General features: G+C 40.5%; 1 protein-coding gene across 12 annotated transcripts in view; it reads left to right on the top strand.

Annotated features, from left to right (window-relative positions):
* WNK2 (WNK lysine deficient protein kinase 2) overlaps nucleotides 1-19300 on the top strand; it is a 306726-nt gene that overhangs the window by 183544 nt on the left and 103882 nt on the right. For 9 of the 12 annotated variants that reach the window (XM_043978028.1, XM_043978026.1, XM_043978030.1 and 6 more), the window contains 10 exons: nucleotides 2409-2576; nucleotides 3021-3066; nucleotides 5325-5444; nucleotides 6738-7783; nucleotides 8339-8408; nucleotides 11056-11123; nucleotides 11222-11913; nucleotides 15626-15840; nucleotides 17435-17632; nucleotides 18531-18629. In XM_043978028.1, the coding sequence (XP_043833963.1) occupies nucleotides 2409-2576; nucleotides 3021-3066; nucleotides 5325-5444; nucleotides 6738-7783; nucleotides 8339-8408; nucleotides 11056-11123; nucleotides 11222-11913; nucleotides 15626-15840; nucleotides 17435-17632; nucleotides 18531-18629 (2722 nt within the window). The remainder of the gene's footprint in view (nucleotides 1-2408; nucleotides 2577-3020; nucleotides 3067-5324; nucleotides 5445-6737; nucleotides 7784-8338; nucleotides 8409-11055; nucleotides 11124-11221; nucleotides 11914-15625; nucleotides 15841-17434; nucleotides 17633-18530; nucleotides 18630-19300) is intronic. The other 3 variants (XM_043978032.1, XM_043978034.1, XM_043978025.1) reach the window with 2 other exon arrangements.

The raw sequence follows: 19300 nt of genomic DNA on the forward strand, positions 1-19300 counted from the left end.
GTGGGTCCTTGATTTACTCTAACCCTGCCCACATAGCCTTGGTCATAAATGCTATAGCAGATGTTTAACCTCCTTTAGATTCTTGAAGGATGGGTTTTCTGATTAGGTGAATATGTTGACTAATTTTAAACCTATTTGTTTCAATCAAATATTTTTAAATTATTTTTTAAATATAGTATATTAATTTGCCTTATTGAGTTTAGTATAGAGAACATATTTGGAGCTCTGATTAAAGAGCTTTCTGAGTTGCAGAATCAATATATTAGTTTACATTTTACAGGCCTGTTGATGAAAGTGAAAAGCTTCCTCTGTACAATTAGAGAAAGCTAAACTGTGCAGTCTTTCTGGGGCAAGTGTCCAAAAAAAAATAGGGTGCCTGCTGTGACACCAACGGAAAGTTCTGCTAATTCATATGAGTAGAAAGACAGAGTCAGAAGAAATCTGGAACGTACCTCTAAGGACTTGGAAGGTCATAGGTGGTGTTTTTTATGTCTTTGTCCAGTTAAAGATTATGATGTAGAAAGGAAGATACAGGAAACAGAGCTAGGTAGGAAGACTTGATTGTGTCAGGTCTTCAGATTTGGTTGTCTATGCCATATCTTAACATATGAGAAGAATTATCTCCTGACAAAGGCATTGAATGCCCCATTAAAATGAAAAGGGTTGTATTTGGCAAAAGTTTGTTGACTAGTCTGAGAAGGATTTAAATTCTAATTTGAGGAGAAATAGAAAACCATCTAGCTAAAATGATAAAATTTGGTATAATAAATGGGATGTTTAAGAAGACCATTAGTGAGCAAATCAAAAAGAAAGAGGAAAAAAGCCATTTTTCTCAGTAGAAAGTATAGGAAAGCATAAGATTTTTTATGACCTCAGACAGATGTATACTACAAGCATATGGAGTAGGAGAGAGCTTGAACTTGACATTTTAATAGAACTAGACATATCTCTGAGACTTGGTGGGATCTGACTGATGACTTAATGTATCCTTCTTGCCTTTGTTCTTTCATGTATATATTTTTTGGTGATTTGGAAGAAGTCAAAAGGTGTACCTAACAATACCTGGTTTGTCACTGAACCAGAGCTGGACTAGAGAACCAGTATATAGACTGACAGAATTAAGATTCAAAAACTTGATTGTCCGTCTATCCCAAACCAAACATCTGATTGAGTCCTGTACTTAGGTTATAAAATTAATTACACCAGCCCAAGACTTGGCTTGATAATAATTTGTGTGCAAGAAATATCTAGGCAAAAAAAAAAAAAACCACAACAGGGGCAGCTAGGTGGCGCAGTGGATAGAGCACCGGCCCTGGAGTCAGGAGGACCTGAGTTCAAATGTGGCCTCAGACACTTAACACTTGCTAGCTGTGTGACCCTGGGCAAGTCACTTAACCCCAGTTGCCTCACCAAAAAAAAAAGAAGAAGAAGTATCTAGGACTTAGTTGATCACAAACTCAGTGTGTGCTATGTATGTGATGCAGCTGCTAAATAGTGCTAAGGTAATTTTTAAGGACTACATGAATAAAAACCATAGCATGACATTTCTACTACATTCTCAACATTTCTAAACTTCTTTTGTTGTTCAGGCATTTTCAGTCATGTTAGAGTCTTTATGACCCATTTGGGGTTTTCTTGGCAAAGAGATTGGAATAGTTTGCCATTTCCTTCTCCGTCTCATTTTACAAATGAGGCAAACAGGTTAACTTACTTGCCCAGAGTCACACATCTAGTAAGTGCCTGAGGCCATATTTGAACTCACAAAAGTGACTCTTCTTGATGCCAGTCCTGGTGCTCTATCCACTGTACCACCTATTTAGAAAGGATAAACTTCAGATTCAACTAAATACCATTTTCTTCATTATCTTGCATACTTTCTTCTCTTCTTGACTTTCAGACCTTTGCCTATAATTGTCCCAGGCACACAGGATATCTATAGCCTGTGTAAATAGATAGATTACACCCTTTGCCCCCATATTTACAATCCTGAAATCCCCATTCTGAATTTATGCACACATATTCTCTCTCTCTCTCACACACACACACACACACACACACACACACACACACATATTCTCTCTCTCGCTAACAACAGTGTCTTAGTTCATATCAAAGAATCACTGAATCTCTAGGTTAGACGGGATCACAGATACCCAACATCTCCAATGATCTTCAATTCAAAAGTCTTCTTCAATCCTATTTTTAAAATGAAATTGTTGGTCCACTAGGTGGCGCAATGGATAGGGTACCAGCCCTGGAGTCAGGAGGACCTGAGTTCAAATCTGGCCTCAGACACTTAACACTTACTAGCTGTGTGACCCTGGGCAAGTCACTTAACCCCAATTGCCTCACCAAAAAAAAAGAAAAGAAAAGAAATTGTTCCTCTGAGCCCTTTGTGTTGTTTACAGGTAGAGAATGAATTCATACTTCAGACTGAAAAGGAAACCTTCATTGAACAAATGAAAGATATCATTGATAAAGCAGAAGACATGCTGAGTGAGGATATGGAGTGTGAACAGAGTTCTGATCAAGGGATGAGCCCTCAGCATAATGCCTCTGGACCAGACACTGGAGAAGTGAGTTTCCTGTGCCTCTGCTAGTGGATATTAAAGTGCTTGTGACAAGTCTATGTTGCACTCTATATTCATATTGTCTTCCATAAAGTAATAGAAATGCTGATGTGCCATTACACACTCACCTTCTTATAGAAATACTAGTAGCCATTATAGATAATAATCTTAAGTTGTGGTAGGTTGGACTAGGTGACCTTCTTTTAAAAAAAAAATTTTTTTTTTCAATTTAACTGTACTTAAGCTGCAAATGGATACATGACTTAGGTATAAAAGGTCATATTGTAAACAAGGAAGAGAAGAAAAGAGGAAATTACCTTTTGGATCTCTGGCTAGTTGACCTCCTAAGGTTAAAAGTCAGTGAAGTTTGTAATTTATACCAGGATGTTTTTTGAAAGTTTCATTTTCATATTAATCTCATTCATTTCTCATCTGTTGTCCCTTAAAAAGGAGAATCGGCAATCTCAAGTGAATGCCCCTGTGTATCAACAGAATGGTAAGCATACCTTCCTTGCTACCTTTAAAAATTGTTGTATCAAAATCCTATCCTCATGTCTCGTGATGTGGAAGCTATTTTGGGTGCTCAAAAGCCCTGACATGTGGAAGAACATTCTGTACTCTGCATTTTAGGAACAAGCCTTCCAGAAGCAATTTTTCATTAATTTAGGTGAAAACAATCTAAATGGTTCCTCTTAAAGAGACAAAAGATGGATAGAATTTCTCATACCCATCAAAATCTCTCTCCCAAGCCTTTTCTTTCTGAGCCCCAATTTATAGTTTTCCAGAAAAATGTCAAAATTCTACAATTAGCTAGAAAATGGCCACTGGTCTCCTGTAAAAATTGACTTCAAATAGGTCAAAAACATTCATTTTGGTATGCCCTAGGAGAATGGTTTTCCTAAAACCATCCAATCCTTTCACCATTCCCATTCCAATAGGTCAAAGGTGAAATCAAAGTAATACTTTCATTAACTAGAAAAATCAACTACTTCTTCCTTCTCTTTTTTTTTTTTTGGTGGGGCAATGGGGGTTAAGTGACTTGCCCAGGGTCACACAGCTAGTAAGTGTCAAGTATCTGAGGCCGTGATTTTGCTTGGTAAACCATACAGTCCTTCAGTCCACAACTGAGATGAGGTATAGATAATAGACGATGCCATTATATCTATTGATTTTTTTCTTTTAGATCTAGAATGAGAAAAAAATGCAGCTTTAAAAGCTGTCCTCAAACAGCATTTCTTCCATGTATGTATTAAACTTCTATAAGACTATAGGAAAAAAAGACTATAGGATGACAGATGTGACAATGAATATATACTGATCCACAGATGAGATGAAGAATAGTAGAACAGTCAGTCATTCATTCAGCAAACTTTTATTAAGAGCCTGATATGTACCACACCTTACACTTTGCATTCCCAAGGGTTTTGCCATTATCATGGAAAGTATCTTGCACAAAATTCAAACAAGAATTTGTCATTGATGGTGAGGTTGTCTGAATATTCTTAGTTGCAGATAACTAGGTACTACATGCTGCAGCAAAGCCTTATAAAATCCATTGAAATGTGAAAGAGATTGATCTAACCATTCATGTCGGAAGAACAAAGTCTATGAAAATATGTATTTTGTCTGGACTTTGAAATGCATCCACACTATGGAGCCCAGTCATGGAGTTGGTCCATCGATATAAATATTAATCTTGAACAGGCATTATAAACCGATAATGAGCTAAACCTCAAGCAGTACGGGAATAGATTGGGAAATGGAAGTGTTTTTAAAGATGGCAAACTTCTGTGTTTTCAATGATGTTAAACTCTTAATAGCAGTCTTCTCTTGGTCACAGGATATGGTTGGGAATCATACAGCACCCCTGTCACCACGTCAGCGTTCCATATAATCAGTCCCAAACAATAGAAAGATGACTGGCCAATAAAAGTATACAATAGCATGTTACCAGTGAGACTTTGCACATAAGTGTCATAAGAAGATGTTAAGGTCAGAGGTGAACAGAAATACTAGGTAGTCCCTAGTGAAAAGAAATAGAGGAAAGGCCACCAGGTGGTGATGGGTGGGTCTTTGGAAGGTTTATAGAAAAGTCATTGACTAGAAATGTATAGGATGAAAAAGTATGGAGAGACTGCGTTGTACTTTGGTCTTTCTCTTAAGTCCCTGCTCTCATGATAGCCCAGACTCTTCAGAAGTATGGCAAAGCAATGTGATGGTTTTAAGCTCACAGATCTTGTCTGTCTGTTCTCTTTGCCCTTGAGTTCCATTAAATTCTCAGTTGAGATTCACCCAAAGCTGTTCACTCAGAATGGTCCTTCAGCCAAGAGAGGCCTGGAGATATGGCCCAAACATGCTTTATTACACAGTGACCATCGAGCGCTCTCTGAGAAGGCCAAATTTAGCTATTCCTAGGCCTTTTCTTATGGATGATGATTAAAATGTCTAAATCTCTCCCTGTATGCTTAATGCATCTGTAAAGTCTCTTTCCTGTTTCTTTATTTGAGCTTGACATATAACTAGTTCCAGTTCATATAGAAAAGACCCCTTGGGAAGAGAGGATGACTAGAAGATTAGCACTGGTCTTGTAGAGTATTATTTCCTTTCCATGTTTTTCCTTGGAAAACTAATCCATTTGAAATCCATCCTGTGGAGGATTCTTAGGTAGAAATAACAGCAGGGAAGACTTTTGTTAACACAAAGAATTTGTAATTCTTGTAGTATTGACTGACTTTCTTTTCATTATACCCATAGTTCTACATACTGGAAAAAGGTGGTTCATTATATGTCCAGTAGCAGAAAACCCGACAGCAGAGGCCCCTGAATCTTCTCCCCCTCCTCTTTTGTGTCCCCAGCAGCCTGAAGGATATCAAGGTAGGGAAATTAGACATTTCTGACATTTCTTAACTCAGGGATGCTATTTGTGTAACCACAGAACTGCTTTTCCTCCTCCCTGCAGCTGAAGACATCGTAGAAAGGTTGTACTGTGATGAGAGATTGATTGGCTTCATTCCATTTTCACTATTCTGTTCTGTATCTCATAGTTTACTTCTCATTTCTCTGTTTACACTCTGTGTGTAATGATACCCACAGAGAGGTGGGTGGCCCTCTATTCTGGACGTTGTAGAAGGAACCCCTGCTTTGGGTGTTAGATTGGATCATGTGACCTTGGAAGCCCCTTCTGACTATCAGAATTTTGATTAAATTTGTCTTATTTCTCGCATTTGGGGAGAAGGCTAATTATATAGCATGAATCTTGCTCTTTCTGCATTAGAGAGATACCAGAAAAGCTATATGTAAAGCAGGAGTTGTAAAATCCGATGTCTGCTCTCAAGATAAGTAACTAACACATAATGAAAACTGTCCTTCAAATTCCTAACTTTCCATTAAAGAAGTCCTTTGCCTTTATCAGTGCAGAATCTGTTAAATTCTTGCAGCCCTTGTTTAGAAAGGTTAATCTGATGAACACCCTATTTACATGAGCCCTTCAATTTAAGTTACACCTGTCTTACAAAGCCTCTGTATAATGGTATATACTCTCCTTTCTTTTTTTTTTTTAACAAAAAAGTAGATTTACAATGTTCCATAGTTTTCAATGTACTTTCACTTCTGTTAACTCATTTCATAATATCCTTGAAGCAAGCATCTAGGGATTAGTGCAATTAGGCCCATTTTAAAGGTTAAGATGGTATGGCTGGACCCATAATCCAGGTTTTATGGCTCTAGGGGTATTTTTTGTATTTTGTTTGTTGTTAAATACCAGGCTCTGATTCACATTTCATAATAATAGAATGTAGGGTTGGGAAGGACCCAAGAAAGGACCAAGAACTTCAGTCCAAAGAAATTGTGACTGGCAAAATCTCATGCAGTTAGAGAGGGACAAAGCTAGAACCTTGGCCTTGATTTCAAATTCAGTTCCTCTCATTTGCACCCCTCCCCCCCCCCCCCCCGCTTTTTTTTTTTTTTAAACAGCTTATGGGCAATTCTTCCTTCTTCTGTGAGACTTGAATGTTTAAACATCCTGACTGCTTGGGGAGGTTCATATAAGATAATGGTTCTAAAAATGCTACAATTTAGAATTGTAAAGCATACAAAGGAATTTAAGGCAGAGTCAGGTTGGTGAATGATAGGCACAGGGTATGAGATGTTTTTTATTTTCTGTTCCAGATCCAGAGCCTTGTGAGGACCTGCTGTCACGGACAGAACAACCAAACCTCTTAGTTGGTACGCAGCTTCCCATTCAAGCTGTGCTCAGTGACGCTCGCAGCGGGACGCCAACTCCTCTGGCACACGCCTCCGTACCTTTGGCTGTCTTGCCAAATGAGGCAGAAATAGCAGCTTCTATGTTGCCAGAGCCAGCTATGTGTGTCCTAGAGCCAGCTGTGAACGTGGGCCAGGGAGGGACTCCTGCTGAGCAGCCAATACCAGCTGGTCAGTTTGAAGCTCCTGCCCCCAGCACCCCTTTAGTGATGGAAACTCAAGATATTCAGCTTGGGAAGCCTGCCAGCCCACCTGCACAAAAACCAGACCGAGATGTTTGTGGCCCTACTTTGGAGGTCACGTGTTGCACTGGGGGACGTCGAGAATCTGTCCTTGCTCCCCCAACTTTGTCAACAGAGGCAGGGACTGTCTCAGAAGTTGTCCCTGAACCTCAGGTAGTGCTCTCTGCCGTTCCTGGGCCTGAGACTAGCCAGCCAAGTGGGACGACTCATCCTTTCCTCAGTCAAATGCTTCCTTCAGCTGTTGTGTCAGAACCACTTGGTCTCAAAGCAGCCCCGCTTCCAAGTCCACCTCAAGTCTCTGCCATGCCCCAGCACCCAAGCCTCCCCAGCCAGCCCCAGCCAGTGAGCGGGCCTGGCCCTGGAACCAGTCTCCCACAGCCGCCATCTGCATTTGAATCTGATGGGGAAGGACCACCTCCTAGGGTTGGCTTTGTGGACAACACGATTAAGAGCCTGGATGAGAAGCTGCGTAATTTACTGTACCAGGAGTATGTTCCCACTTCTTCTGCCTCAGCGGGCACCCCTCTGGAGCAGTGCGACAGTGAATTTACACTAGAGCCATTGCGTGAAGACTTGCTTCCTACTCTTGCTTTGGCCACCACCCACGATTCCCATCAAGCTTCCAGCGGTGCCACCTCTGCAGCTGATGAAAAACTACCATCATTCATCCCTGCGGATGTGTCCTCATACCATGCCCGGACCGGACAGGTGGTGAGTGAATAAGCCCTTAAATAAGAGAAGCCAGCTGTGGGATGTGAGAGGGAGGCATAAGGCACAACTAGAAAGAATATGTTATAAGGGAATTGGAAATGAAAGGCTAAGGAATCTAGAGAATTAAGCGGCGGGAAGCTACCCACATGGCTAAGACCTGCCAGGAGAGAATTTCCTGGCATTCTATCACAATCTAATGACTCCCCCCTCCCACTTAGGCCCTGCTATCTTGCCCTCCTACTTTCTACAACAAATAACTCCCTGTTGGAAGGAGCACGAGTTAGTCAGTGTGTTCCTGACTCAGAAACAGGTTGTCAGTAAGCTGGAACTGAGCTGCTTGGTTTTGTACAAAAAACCTGCTCCTGTTCTTGAGGTCTTCAAGTCTTACTTTTCCCACTATGAAGAACACTCTAAGAAAGAGAGTCAAAGCCTCCAGAGACAAAGAAGAGAAAGTACTCATTGATTTATTTTTTTTTCCCCAACTAAAGATGTGATGGAAGGAAGGGCTATGGATGGTGTTATTTCTCTTTCATATTTTGGTTTTTCTTGCTGAAGGTGGAAACACCCGAAGGGATGCAAATGGGAGTTGGACCATCAGAACTAGAGGGCTCACCGAAAAGAGCAGGTAACTGAAAACAAACCATGATCTGATTAAAAACCTTTCAGAGGCTGTGTGCTAACCCGCTTCAGACTCCATCTTAACCCACTTTGGATGTCTGCTGTAGTGTAAATAGATTTTCCAACATGCAGTGACTGCAGTTATCCTGGGTTTATGTAAACATTTTGAGTAATATCTGGAATGAACCTTTTAAAAGATGTACCAGGGCATATATAAAACAAGCTCAAAATGCATGTATCATTTGAATATTAAAAGGCACACACACACACACTATACAACACTTAGAAGAGAACCCAACTCTTGTGTCTTGTGGGAGAATTTTTTTTTTTTGGTGAGGCAGTTGGGGTTAAGTGACTTGCCCAAGGTCACACAGCTAGTAAGTGTTAAGTGTCTGAGGCCGGATTTGAACTCAGGTACTCCTGAATCCAGGGTTGGTGCTTTATCCACTGCGCCACCTAGCTGCCCCCCGTGGGAGAATTCTTAACCAAACAAGATATGGGTGCAATCACCAAAAACAAACAAACAAAAAACCCTTAACAGATCATTTTGATTACCTGAGATTGAAAAGTTTTTGTATGAACAAAATCAATGCAGTTAGATAAGGGCAGCTGTCTACCTGGAAGATTTGGCAACGTACAGACAATAACAATTTCATGAAAAGCTCCTATGTGCCAACATAGACATGGTTTCCCATGGGGGGAAAAAGAAACCATAGAAATTCTCTCTGGAAAAGAAACACTATAAAGACCTTAAGTAAGCTCATCATCTTTTTTTTAGACATTGCTGGCAGAGATCTAATGTCCCCATAATAGGAGATGATGACTATGTTAGAGCTAATTTTAGTCCTACCCCTATTTAAGAAGGTGAAGAGTAGAATCAGTAACACACTAAAAGTACAAGGTTTCCAAAGAATCTGGCTTTTTTTTTTTTTAAACAGAAGAAGGAAGTGCCATCAGGATAGAAAGGGAGTTTTCAGGTAGCTAAACTGAAAAAGGACTAGGTCGAAGAAGTGTTTTTCAGTACCGATGTCTAGGATCATTTTGCCCCCAAACACTCTTCCCTGATTGTGTAGAGTTTTGTGGAGATGTTTTTTGATATGGGAAACATCCCAAGTCTATCAAATTAATCTGGTCTTTTAAGGTCTTTAATTCTTCCTGGAGGGTTAGTAATGATAAGAAATGCCTTAATTAACCAGGGGCATCAGGCTTGCATTTCTGTACAGGCAACTGACTCCTTGTTTTTGGACCTTGGCCAACCTTCTGTGTGGATTTACATGCTGGCCTCTGAGTTGCTCTTGGGTGTGTCGTTGTACTGCTTAGTTCTGTAGCAACATGGTGCCAGATGGGTAAGGCATATCGTACTAGTCTGTTTAGTGCCAGCGTTTCATGTAAACACCTGGCTTGGCACCTCCATTGATAATTGGTTTGCCATGTAGTCCTATTATTAGAGATGTCCTTTGGACCCTTGCTAGAATGTTTTGGCCTAATATTAACAAGGGAACTCTTTCAATAACAGTTTGTGTTTGTGTAGGGCTTTGAGTTTTTGGATGTAGTTTATCTGATTTGATCTTAACTACTAGTAATGTAGATATTCCCATTTGGTTAATGAGGGAACTAAGTCATATGGGTTAAATGATCATCTTTCAATTCAGAAGGGGATCCAAAGCTAAAATTCAGTGTCCTGATTGTTACCCTTTAAGGACTTAATGCTATCTTATTGGAAACCATATTTAATACCCAAGACAATCTGTTCTCATTTTAGGATATAGAAACGTTGTAAAAGACAATTGGTCCCACCCTTTCTACCCAACTTCCTCCTCCCCTGTTCAGATCAGCTTCCTCACTGTCCCCTTTAGTCTTTCTTAGTTTTTATCGTTGTCATAGTCATCAGATTTCTTTTGTTGTGTTTGTTCAGTCATTTTCCAACTCTTCATGACTCCATTTGGGGTGTTGTTGGCAAAGATATCAGAATGGTTTGCCATTGCCTTCTCCAACTCCAAATGTGTATGTGATAGCAAAAACTGATCAAGCAAAAAGTACTTACCGTGGAGCCGCTGTATGTTAAGTCTCTGTCTTGGGCACTAAGCATAGAAATACCCACATCTCTGCTCTCGGGGAGATTACACTAGAGGGAAGAGCATGTTGGGAGCCACAAATACACCTAGATACATAGCAGTTTGGGGAGGGGGCGGGGTAAACAGTTGGGAATTGGGAAACACCTGAGCCAACACTTGAAAAAAATTGATTCAAAGAAATGGAACTCCACTCCAGTTGGGAAATGAAATGTTATGGATGAAGAAGCATGAAAGCCAGTTTGACTGGAATATGGAGTGTGTAGTCAGCCTGGAAAGATATGGGCTCTAAAGTATTTTACAAAATTTAATAATTTAAAGTTTTAATAATTTTTAAATTTTATTTTAGTTCAATAGAAAGGATCATGGATTACTGGTTTTATATAATGGCAATTGATTTATTTTGGCCATATTAAAAGAAATGTTTCTATAAAGCTATTTTATATCTTTATATAGAGAAATACTTTCGCATTAGCCCAAATGTTTCCAATTGGATGACTGAACTATAACCTAGTCATTTTTCCCCTAGTTGTACATTCTAAATAACCTTTTTTTGTTGTTGTTGTGGTTTAATTTATTTAGTGGAGTCTTCTCTCAGCGACTCATTAAGTTGCTCAACATCCATCTCAAGCACAACACAAAACCTTCAGGTAACAAAACTCTTTTAATGGCCCTTGCCTTTTTTTGGTAGGGTTTGCTTGATTTTTTAATTGAATCTCTTAATTTCTATGTTTTTTCTCCTCTTAAGGGCATCCCTCCTTCAGTTGTCACAAAACATCTAGAGACTTCCAAAAGAGATGATCAGATTGAGCCTGAAATCTTAGTTAAGCCCATGGATACTTTGACGCAGACGTTCGAAGCAGATGGAGCGTTAAGTAACCTTCAGAGGCACAGTTCTCTTGATTCTGGTTCCCATCGAAAGCAGATAGAAAAGGATGACTTTGGTACACCAGCCAAGACCATTGGCAGATTTTCCGTTGTCAGCACACAAGATGAATTAACTCTGGCATCACCCCAGTGCTTAAGGTACTCTGCACCACCGGATGTCTACTTGGATGAGCTTCCGTCCAGCCCTGAATTGAAGATGACTGTCCGGCGTGTGCAGACAGCATCTTCAATTGAAGTTGGAGTGGGTGAGCCCATTTCTAGTGATTCAGGGGATGAATGCCCAAGACGAAAGCCCTCCATTCAGAAGCAGTCCTCTTTGCCCAGTAGCAGCACGGCTAGTGACTTCATGAAGAAAGCAGCAGCAGCCCTCTTGCACCGATCAGGGAAGACTGGGTCTCTGGGCTCTGATTCTCCTAGTAAAAGTCAAGGGATGAAAATCCCTACCATTAGTGTGACCTCTTTCCATTCCCAGTCCTCCTATGTGAGCAGTGACAATGACTCGGAATTCGAAGATGCTGACATTAAAAAGGAGCTGCAAAGTCTAAGAGAGAAGTAGGTGTCACAGTTCATTAAAGCCATATGATGTGCACATTATAATCAGGCATTGTCTCTATTGAGGTGTGCAGGAAGATCATTGCAATGTGGGTCAAAGTCCAAGCCAAATGTAGTCTTTTTTTTTTTTTTTTTTTTTTTTTTGCGGGGCAATGGGGCTTAAGTGACTTGCCCAAGGTCACACGGCTAGTAAGTGTCAAGTGTCTGAGGCCGGATTTGAACTCAGGAACTCCTGAATCCAGGGCCGGTGCTTTATCCACTGTGCCACCTAGCCGCCCCAAATGTAGTCTTTATTACATCCAGGTAACCATCACTTGGGAGGGAAAAATGTCACAAAACTATATGGAGAGATATCCATCTGTTATATGTACACATATGTAGGATACCTATAAATTTTGTCCACCCACCTTGTTCCCTAAAGCCTGATGTTTACATTGAGTTCTTTAGACTATATTGCATATATAGGGCTTAGACAGGTGGAAGAGGACAAAGGAAACCATTTTGGGTAGACCACTAACACCAACAAGGGTGGAGGTAAATACGATCCATTCAGAAAACAATGGGTCTGGCTAGAATGGAAGGGTGGAAGATAAGATTGGATAGAAAAACTAAGGACAGTGTATGGATATCATTAAAAAACAACTAGAATAATTTATTGCAGTAAAAAATCATTTTAATTTGCTGAACAAGGAATCCACCTAATAAGAAATGTTATATATTGGCTAGTCTGGTAGCATGCAGGATAAAATAGGGTAGAAATCTGTTAGTCAGAAAGCTACCTAGAGAGGGATATTAAAGTAATCCAGGTTTCAAGGCTTGTGGTAGGAATCAGTAAATCAGAGAAACTTTTGAAGGAAAAGATACTGTGAAAAAATCCTGTCTTCAGATACAGAGAATTGAAGAAAAGGGTAGAACAAAAGACTGTAACCAGAGAGGCTACAAGAATATTTGTGCCACTGACAGAAATGGGAAGGGGAATTAGTTTTAAGGGCAGTTTGGATGATGAGTTTGGGGTACTGGTGAAGATATCATTCTGACAATTAGAAATAGGAGACTGCAGAGTAAGTAATAGTAGAAAAGTTTGAGATATGGATTTGTTATTTTCTTAGAGGTGCTAGAAAGTAGAAGGTGTAATGGTAAATGTATTCACAAAAGAAGAAAATTTGCAGAGAAGAATAGACAGCAAATGACAGAGCTTTGGAGAATGTCATTTTTCAAATTATTATACTACCTTAAAATATGCCTCACACTAGAACTATTTTGAATATAAATGAAGTTCATCTTTTATTAAACAGTCCATGGGAAGACTATACCTATGTAAATAAGAGCCGAATATTGCAGTCATATGAGAGTCTTTGCAAAACAGAAGCTTTGGGGGGGGGGTACCCTCTAAATGATATTTCCTTTCTTTAAAGGAGAAAGGATTTGCAAGAATTTTTTATAGGAAAAAAAATTTAATTACCTTGAGGTTGCAAGCACAAATCTTATTTTCAACTAAGAAAAAAGCCAATTTCTCTAAAATGGGCACAATCAGAAGAAAAGGGGGGAGGGGAGGCATTGCAGTGATCCACATGCAGGAAAAAAGGATTACACCATTCTCTATAGCCAGTGAATCGCTCTTCATGATATGCACAATAATTAATAATAGAATGACCAGGATCAGAACCAAGGTTTACATTTTCACAAGAGACCACGCTAGCAGTCAGACGACAAACCAAACTGGCATTTTTTATTTTAAGTAGTAAGTTAAAAAGATGCTAGCCTGGGAGCTCCTTTAGCTCTTCATTTACACGATTCTTTTTCTTAGCATTGATTATAGAGTGGTGGATCCAAGATCCTTGAACTTTGATCTGCAGGCATGTCAAGGTGTGGTGTAATACGGAGTCTGTCTGTTTTTAGTGTAATGCTTTCCTGGCATTGTTGTTTATAAAACTTCTATAAATCCTGGAAAGAATTGGGCAGGGAAGGAATCCGGACATCAGCAGCTTAGTAGGAAGGCACACAGAATCTAGTAACCTACAAAGTAACCCCAAGTCATCTTCTTCCTCATACTGGTGTTGGCTGGGATGCCAGTAACCTGACATTCAGTAACCACAATTTAGGACCTAGTTACCATTTTTAATAGTAACCAATTTCTACAATATTTTAAGTTTTCAAAATGTTTTTATTAATTTTTTATTAATCTCTTGTCTCCTTGTAGTCTATGAAATTCATGCAAAGCAGAGCAGGTGTTGGATACTTAGTATAGATAAACTGAAATAAATGGCATCTCACTTCTTAGTCCTTGACTTTTGTTTTGGTTTGGTGTGGTCTTTTGGGGGGGGGGGGCGGGGGGGGGGGCGTTGTTTTTGTTTCTCAGATTATAAGCTTGATTTATTTTACCAGGTTGCCTTAATATATAAACGTAAACTCACCTCTTCATTTGGCCAAATTTATTTTTTCACTTGCTTTGAAATTAGAATTTCTGATGTTCTTTTGGGAATTCATTTTATTTGTTTTGTTTTGGGGTTTTGGGGGCCAGGCATTGAGGGTTAAGTGACTTGCCCAGGGTCACACAGCTAGTAAATGTCAAGTGTCTGAGGCCGGATTTGAACTCAGGCCCTCCTGAATCCAGGGCCAGTGCTTTATCCACTGTACCACCTAGCTTCCCTTGGCCAAATTTATTTAACCAGACCAGTAGAGGTATAGGGAATACAGAAGGATATGTTATTTGGGGGTAAGGCTTGGGGAGGGAGACAATTGTCTCTGCTTAAATAGATTTGTAGTTTTGGAGTTGTATAGAACTGCCTTATAGACATTGAGTCTTAAGTGACTTGCATAGACTCAGCTAATAAGTGATAGCATTGTGAATCCAGCTCCACAGTGCCAGCTTCTAGTATATGTTTTGTCTCCGTTTTCAAGGAGATGGAAATATCCCATTTCGCTCTGCATCTAATCATTGGTAGATTTGAATGTATTGGGACAGAGTCCTGCAGTATGAATCCCATTTATTTTAATTGCAAACTGAACAAAATGAGTTGCTTTAAAAAAAAAAAAAGATAATCCAAAGTGGCAGCCGCTAGGTGGTACAGTGGATAGAATGCCAGGCCTGAAATCAGGAAGACTCATCTTCCTGAGTTCAAATCTGGTCTCAGAGATTTACTAGTTTTTTGACCTTGGGCAAGTCACTAAACCCTGTTTGCCTCAGTTCCTCATCTGTAAAATGAGCTGGAGAAGGATATGGCAAACCATTCCAGTATCTTTGCCAAGAAAACCCCAAATGGGGTCACAAAGAGTCAGAGACATCTGAAACAACCAAACAACAGGTCTGAATTGGTCATTGACAATGTTAAATATGTTAAATTATCACCAAGAGTTCCCATGATAATGCATTTCTGATTTGATAGTTGCAACAAAAAAACGAAGATCAATTCTTAATGGGGGAAAAAAAAACCCTTAAGAATTCTCTTGATTATAGTTGCTACCGGGTTTTTTAATTGTAACTGAAGCTTGCTTTCAGGCACAATTTTATTAATTTTCCGTAATTGAACCTGGAAGATGTGATATGTGTAATAATAGTGTGTTGACTGGTTGAGGGGAGAACAAGGAGGAGACCTGGCACCTTTTTTTTGGTTTGTCTATTTAAACAAAATTGCTGTGTTCTCGAGATGTCCAGTTAGACAGGAAAACTTAATCTTTCCTTCTTTCTCTTCTCCCTTATTTTTCACATCAGGCACCTGAAAGAGATCTCAGAGCTGCAAACTCAGCAGAAGAACGAAATAGAAGCTTTGTACCTGCGTTTGGGGAAACCTTTACCTCCTAACGTGGGGTTCTTTCATACTGCTCCCCCCAGTGGCCGGAGGAGGAGGACAAGCAAAAATAAATTAAAAGCTGGGAAGCTGTTAAATCCTCTGGTGCAGCAACTAAAGAGTGTGGCATCCAATACAAGTAGGCAAATAGTTTCATATCATGAAGAACTTGAGAGCTTAATGGTGTTCTGGTGGGCATTTACAGTGGGGGAGAGAAGAGTGTGGCGTGTCCTTAGCTTGCCTCTCCCTCCATATTCTTTGCCTGTGAACTAGGCCAAGGATATTGCATTCTCCATTGTGTCCTGTGACAGGAGAGTGGAAAATTCTCTTTAAGATTACTTTTAATTGGTTTTTGTTTTTTGTTTTTCCTTTTCATTAAAGAAGAGTGTAGGAATAGGTTAGGAACAAGTAGAGGGGAGATCCAGATTCTCTCAGACCACCGAAGCAGCCCCAGATTACAAATAGACACATTTCTTTGTTGCAAATTCTGATCCAAACTGGGGGGAGGAGGGGGGGGAAGTGGGTGGGCTTACTGAGGTGGGAAGGGACCAAAGTTTGGTTATCCGAGCCTGGATCTAGTAGGGAGGAAATCGGATGTTGCTGTTTCCCTATAATTGCTTTAGATAGACCCTTGAGTTAATTATTCGATGAGCATTTAAGCACCTACTATGTTCCAGGCACTGTGCTAGGTGCTAGGGATATAAATAAAAAGAATGAATAATTCCTACTTACAGGGGGTTCCATTTTAATGATTTGATGATGTGATGTTAAGAAGACTGATCCTTGACCTAAATATTCTGATCTGTGATTGGAGTTTAGTTTCCTCTGATCAGTGGTTTTGTTTTGGTTTTTTTGAAGTGATTAGCAGCTGAAATACTGTCCCCATTTGTCACATGAACTGAATTTGGTGGTGGTTTTGCTTTGTTTTTCCTTTTTCTTGTCTAACAATAACACTTGCCATATAGGTGGAACTGGATTAAGAAAGAGAGAGAGAAACAAAACAGTTTGGAGTTACAATTGGTGTTTGGCCCTAAGGGGGACGGTAGGAGAGGAATTTCTCCTGATGGTTGCTACTGCTGACCAGTCTGGCTGTAATCAGGATTATGTTCAGTAGCAAGGGGCCTTCAGGAAGGTGTATGGTCTGTGTGGGGAATGTGGCAGGTGTAAATCCAGGAAGATTTCAAAGCACCTGCAAGGAAAGCTCTGTTTTAGCTTTAATATCCCTCTTGCCTCTGTTACACATTTCCCTTGGAATGGATTCATTTGCATTGCAAATTATGGTCCATCTAACAAAAGACTAATGATAGGGATAAGCAATCTGTGCTTAGACATCCATCATCTAGTAGTGAGATTTCCTAGCCTAGTGGTTAATAGCACCTCACTTTCTTATTGCCGTAATGTAAGTTAATAATGCATTTTCACGTTAAGAATTTCCCCCACACACACACTTTCTCCTCATAACACTGCTACATGGCCGGTGGTACGGTGGGTATATCTCCATTATGATACATGCAGAACCTCAGGCACAGAGGGGTCGAGGGTCTCACCTAGAGTCACACAGGTAAGGCATGTGACCCTAGGTGAAGAACCTCAACCCCTTCGTCCCGGGGTTTCAAAACCTGGGCTAAGGACCTTCAGGTGAGGCCCACGCACCATCCTGTTGAGCCAAGTGTCTGCTCCCCCCTGCTGTAGCTCTCTCATGGTCCCTTTTGCAACTTTCTTCCCCGCCCTAGGTAACTTGTCAGACTGCAGAGGTTCTCCCTCTAAAGACACCGCTAAAGCGCGGCCTGGTACCAACACAGTCACTTCCTCAGCTTCAGGCACGTTCGGAAAGGCAGTACAGACACAGCAGCCCTGCTCTGTCAAAGCCTCCCTGTCTTCTGACATCTGCTCCGGGTTAGCCAGTGAAGGAGGTGGAGCTCAAGGCCAAGGTGATTTGCAGCTTGACACTTTTCCAGCATGCACTAGGAAATGAGGACGTCAGTGGTATTGCTGGGCAGCCTCCTGCTAACCCAGAGGAGAACATGAATGACTTTCTCCCTCCCCTCGAAAATTCAGGCTTTGCATCATGCTGACAGAGGAGCTTAATTAGAATAGAATCCTTATTGGAGGGGTGGGCTTTGTTGTTCTCCATAAGTGGTCTAGCGGGGATACTGGCTTCCTACTGAGTTGGCTTGTCTGAGACCACAGAGGTTTAGCAGAGGGAAGGCGTGCTACCTCTCCATTCTGTGTTTCTTCCTCTGGTTCCGGATCATTTTACTTACAACCACCCCAACAAGTGGAGCCTAGAACTCCTGTGAGTGATGCTTAAACTCCCAAGTCCTCCTGCGGTAGAAATACTATGGATGGGGAGGGCACAAGTCTCCAATGCTGGGTGGGTTAGCTTCTTGTCTGATATTGAAATGGGGATTTATTTTTTTTATTTTTTTACTTTTTTACTTTTAAATCACTGCAGTTGCTCTAATAGTGGCCGTATCATAATCCTGAAGTGGGCTAACCTTTAGCGGTACCCAGCTCCTTAGATTCCCGGCTCTCTTATCTCACCATATATGTTGAAAACTCTCATGGCAATTTACTATCAAAGTGCCAAAGCTAATGCTGCCCCTCTTTGGCCTAATCTCTCGAGAGTTTTGTCTTCTCTTCTGTTGCTGTTACATCCTTTTTTGCATATATGGTTGATTTACTGACTCCTCCTTGGCTAGGCTAAAATGGAGCTGTGGATGGTTAACTAACAAGAGCTGATTTGACTGATGGTATAGGACATCGAATCACAGCTATTTGTACTTTATAAGTGTCTCTTTGTTTTCTTCCCTTTATATTCATTTGCAGGATGGACGGTTTACCACCAAACGTCTGAGAGAGTGACCTATAAATCTAGTAGCAAACCTCGTACCAGATTCCTCAGTGGACCTGTGTCTTTGTCCATCTGTTTGTATTGGTTCTTTTTGTATTTTATCACTCCCCATCTCTTTCTTTCCCCTTTTCCCTTTTCTGAGCTCGTCAGTATCTTGGATATGTTTGGCAGGATGCCTTCTTCCCCCCCCCCCCCCCGCCCCCCCACTCATACCCTTCTCATCAAAATCATCTTTTTTTGGTTAAAACACATACACACACACACATTCCCCCCTCCCCTTTTTTTCCTTTTCTTTCCTTTAAAAAAAAAACAATCATCATCAACCAGTCATTACTTTTTGTTTCTCACAGAAAGCTTTTGTGCACCACCTTTGGCTCATGCCCGGGTACCAAAAGCATGTGTGGAAGATCTCATCCCCAACTCCTAGCCTTGTGGTAAACTGTCGTATCTCAGACATACCAAGGCTCTCTGTATTTTGTGGATTTTTTTTTTTTTTATGTTGGAAGTAATTTTTTCAGTTGCAATGTGGCAAATATACATGTCTGCTGTCCCCAGTTCCAGCGACAACAAAAAGAAAAACCCAACCTTCTGTAGACGCATGGTCTCTTTCACACATGTTTGGACTATGAAGACATGCATGTAGCAAGCCGATACAATTCTAGAAGGTCACTGAAGGGTATAATGTCTGTAAAAGGACTGTATTAAAACAACATACAGTACTGTTTTTATATATATATATATATCT

This window comes from Dromiciops gliroides, chromosome 1, assembly GCF_019393635.1.
Source record: "Dromiciops gliroides isolate mDroGli1 chromosome 1, mDroGli1.pri, whole genome shotgun sequence".
Taxonomy (NCBI): domain Eukaryota; kingdom Metazoa; phylum Chordata; class Mammalia; order Microbiotheria; family Microbiotheriidae; genus Dromiciops; species Dromiciops gliroides.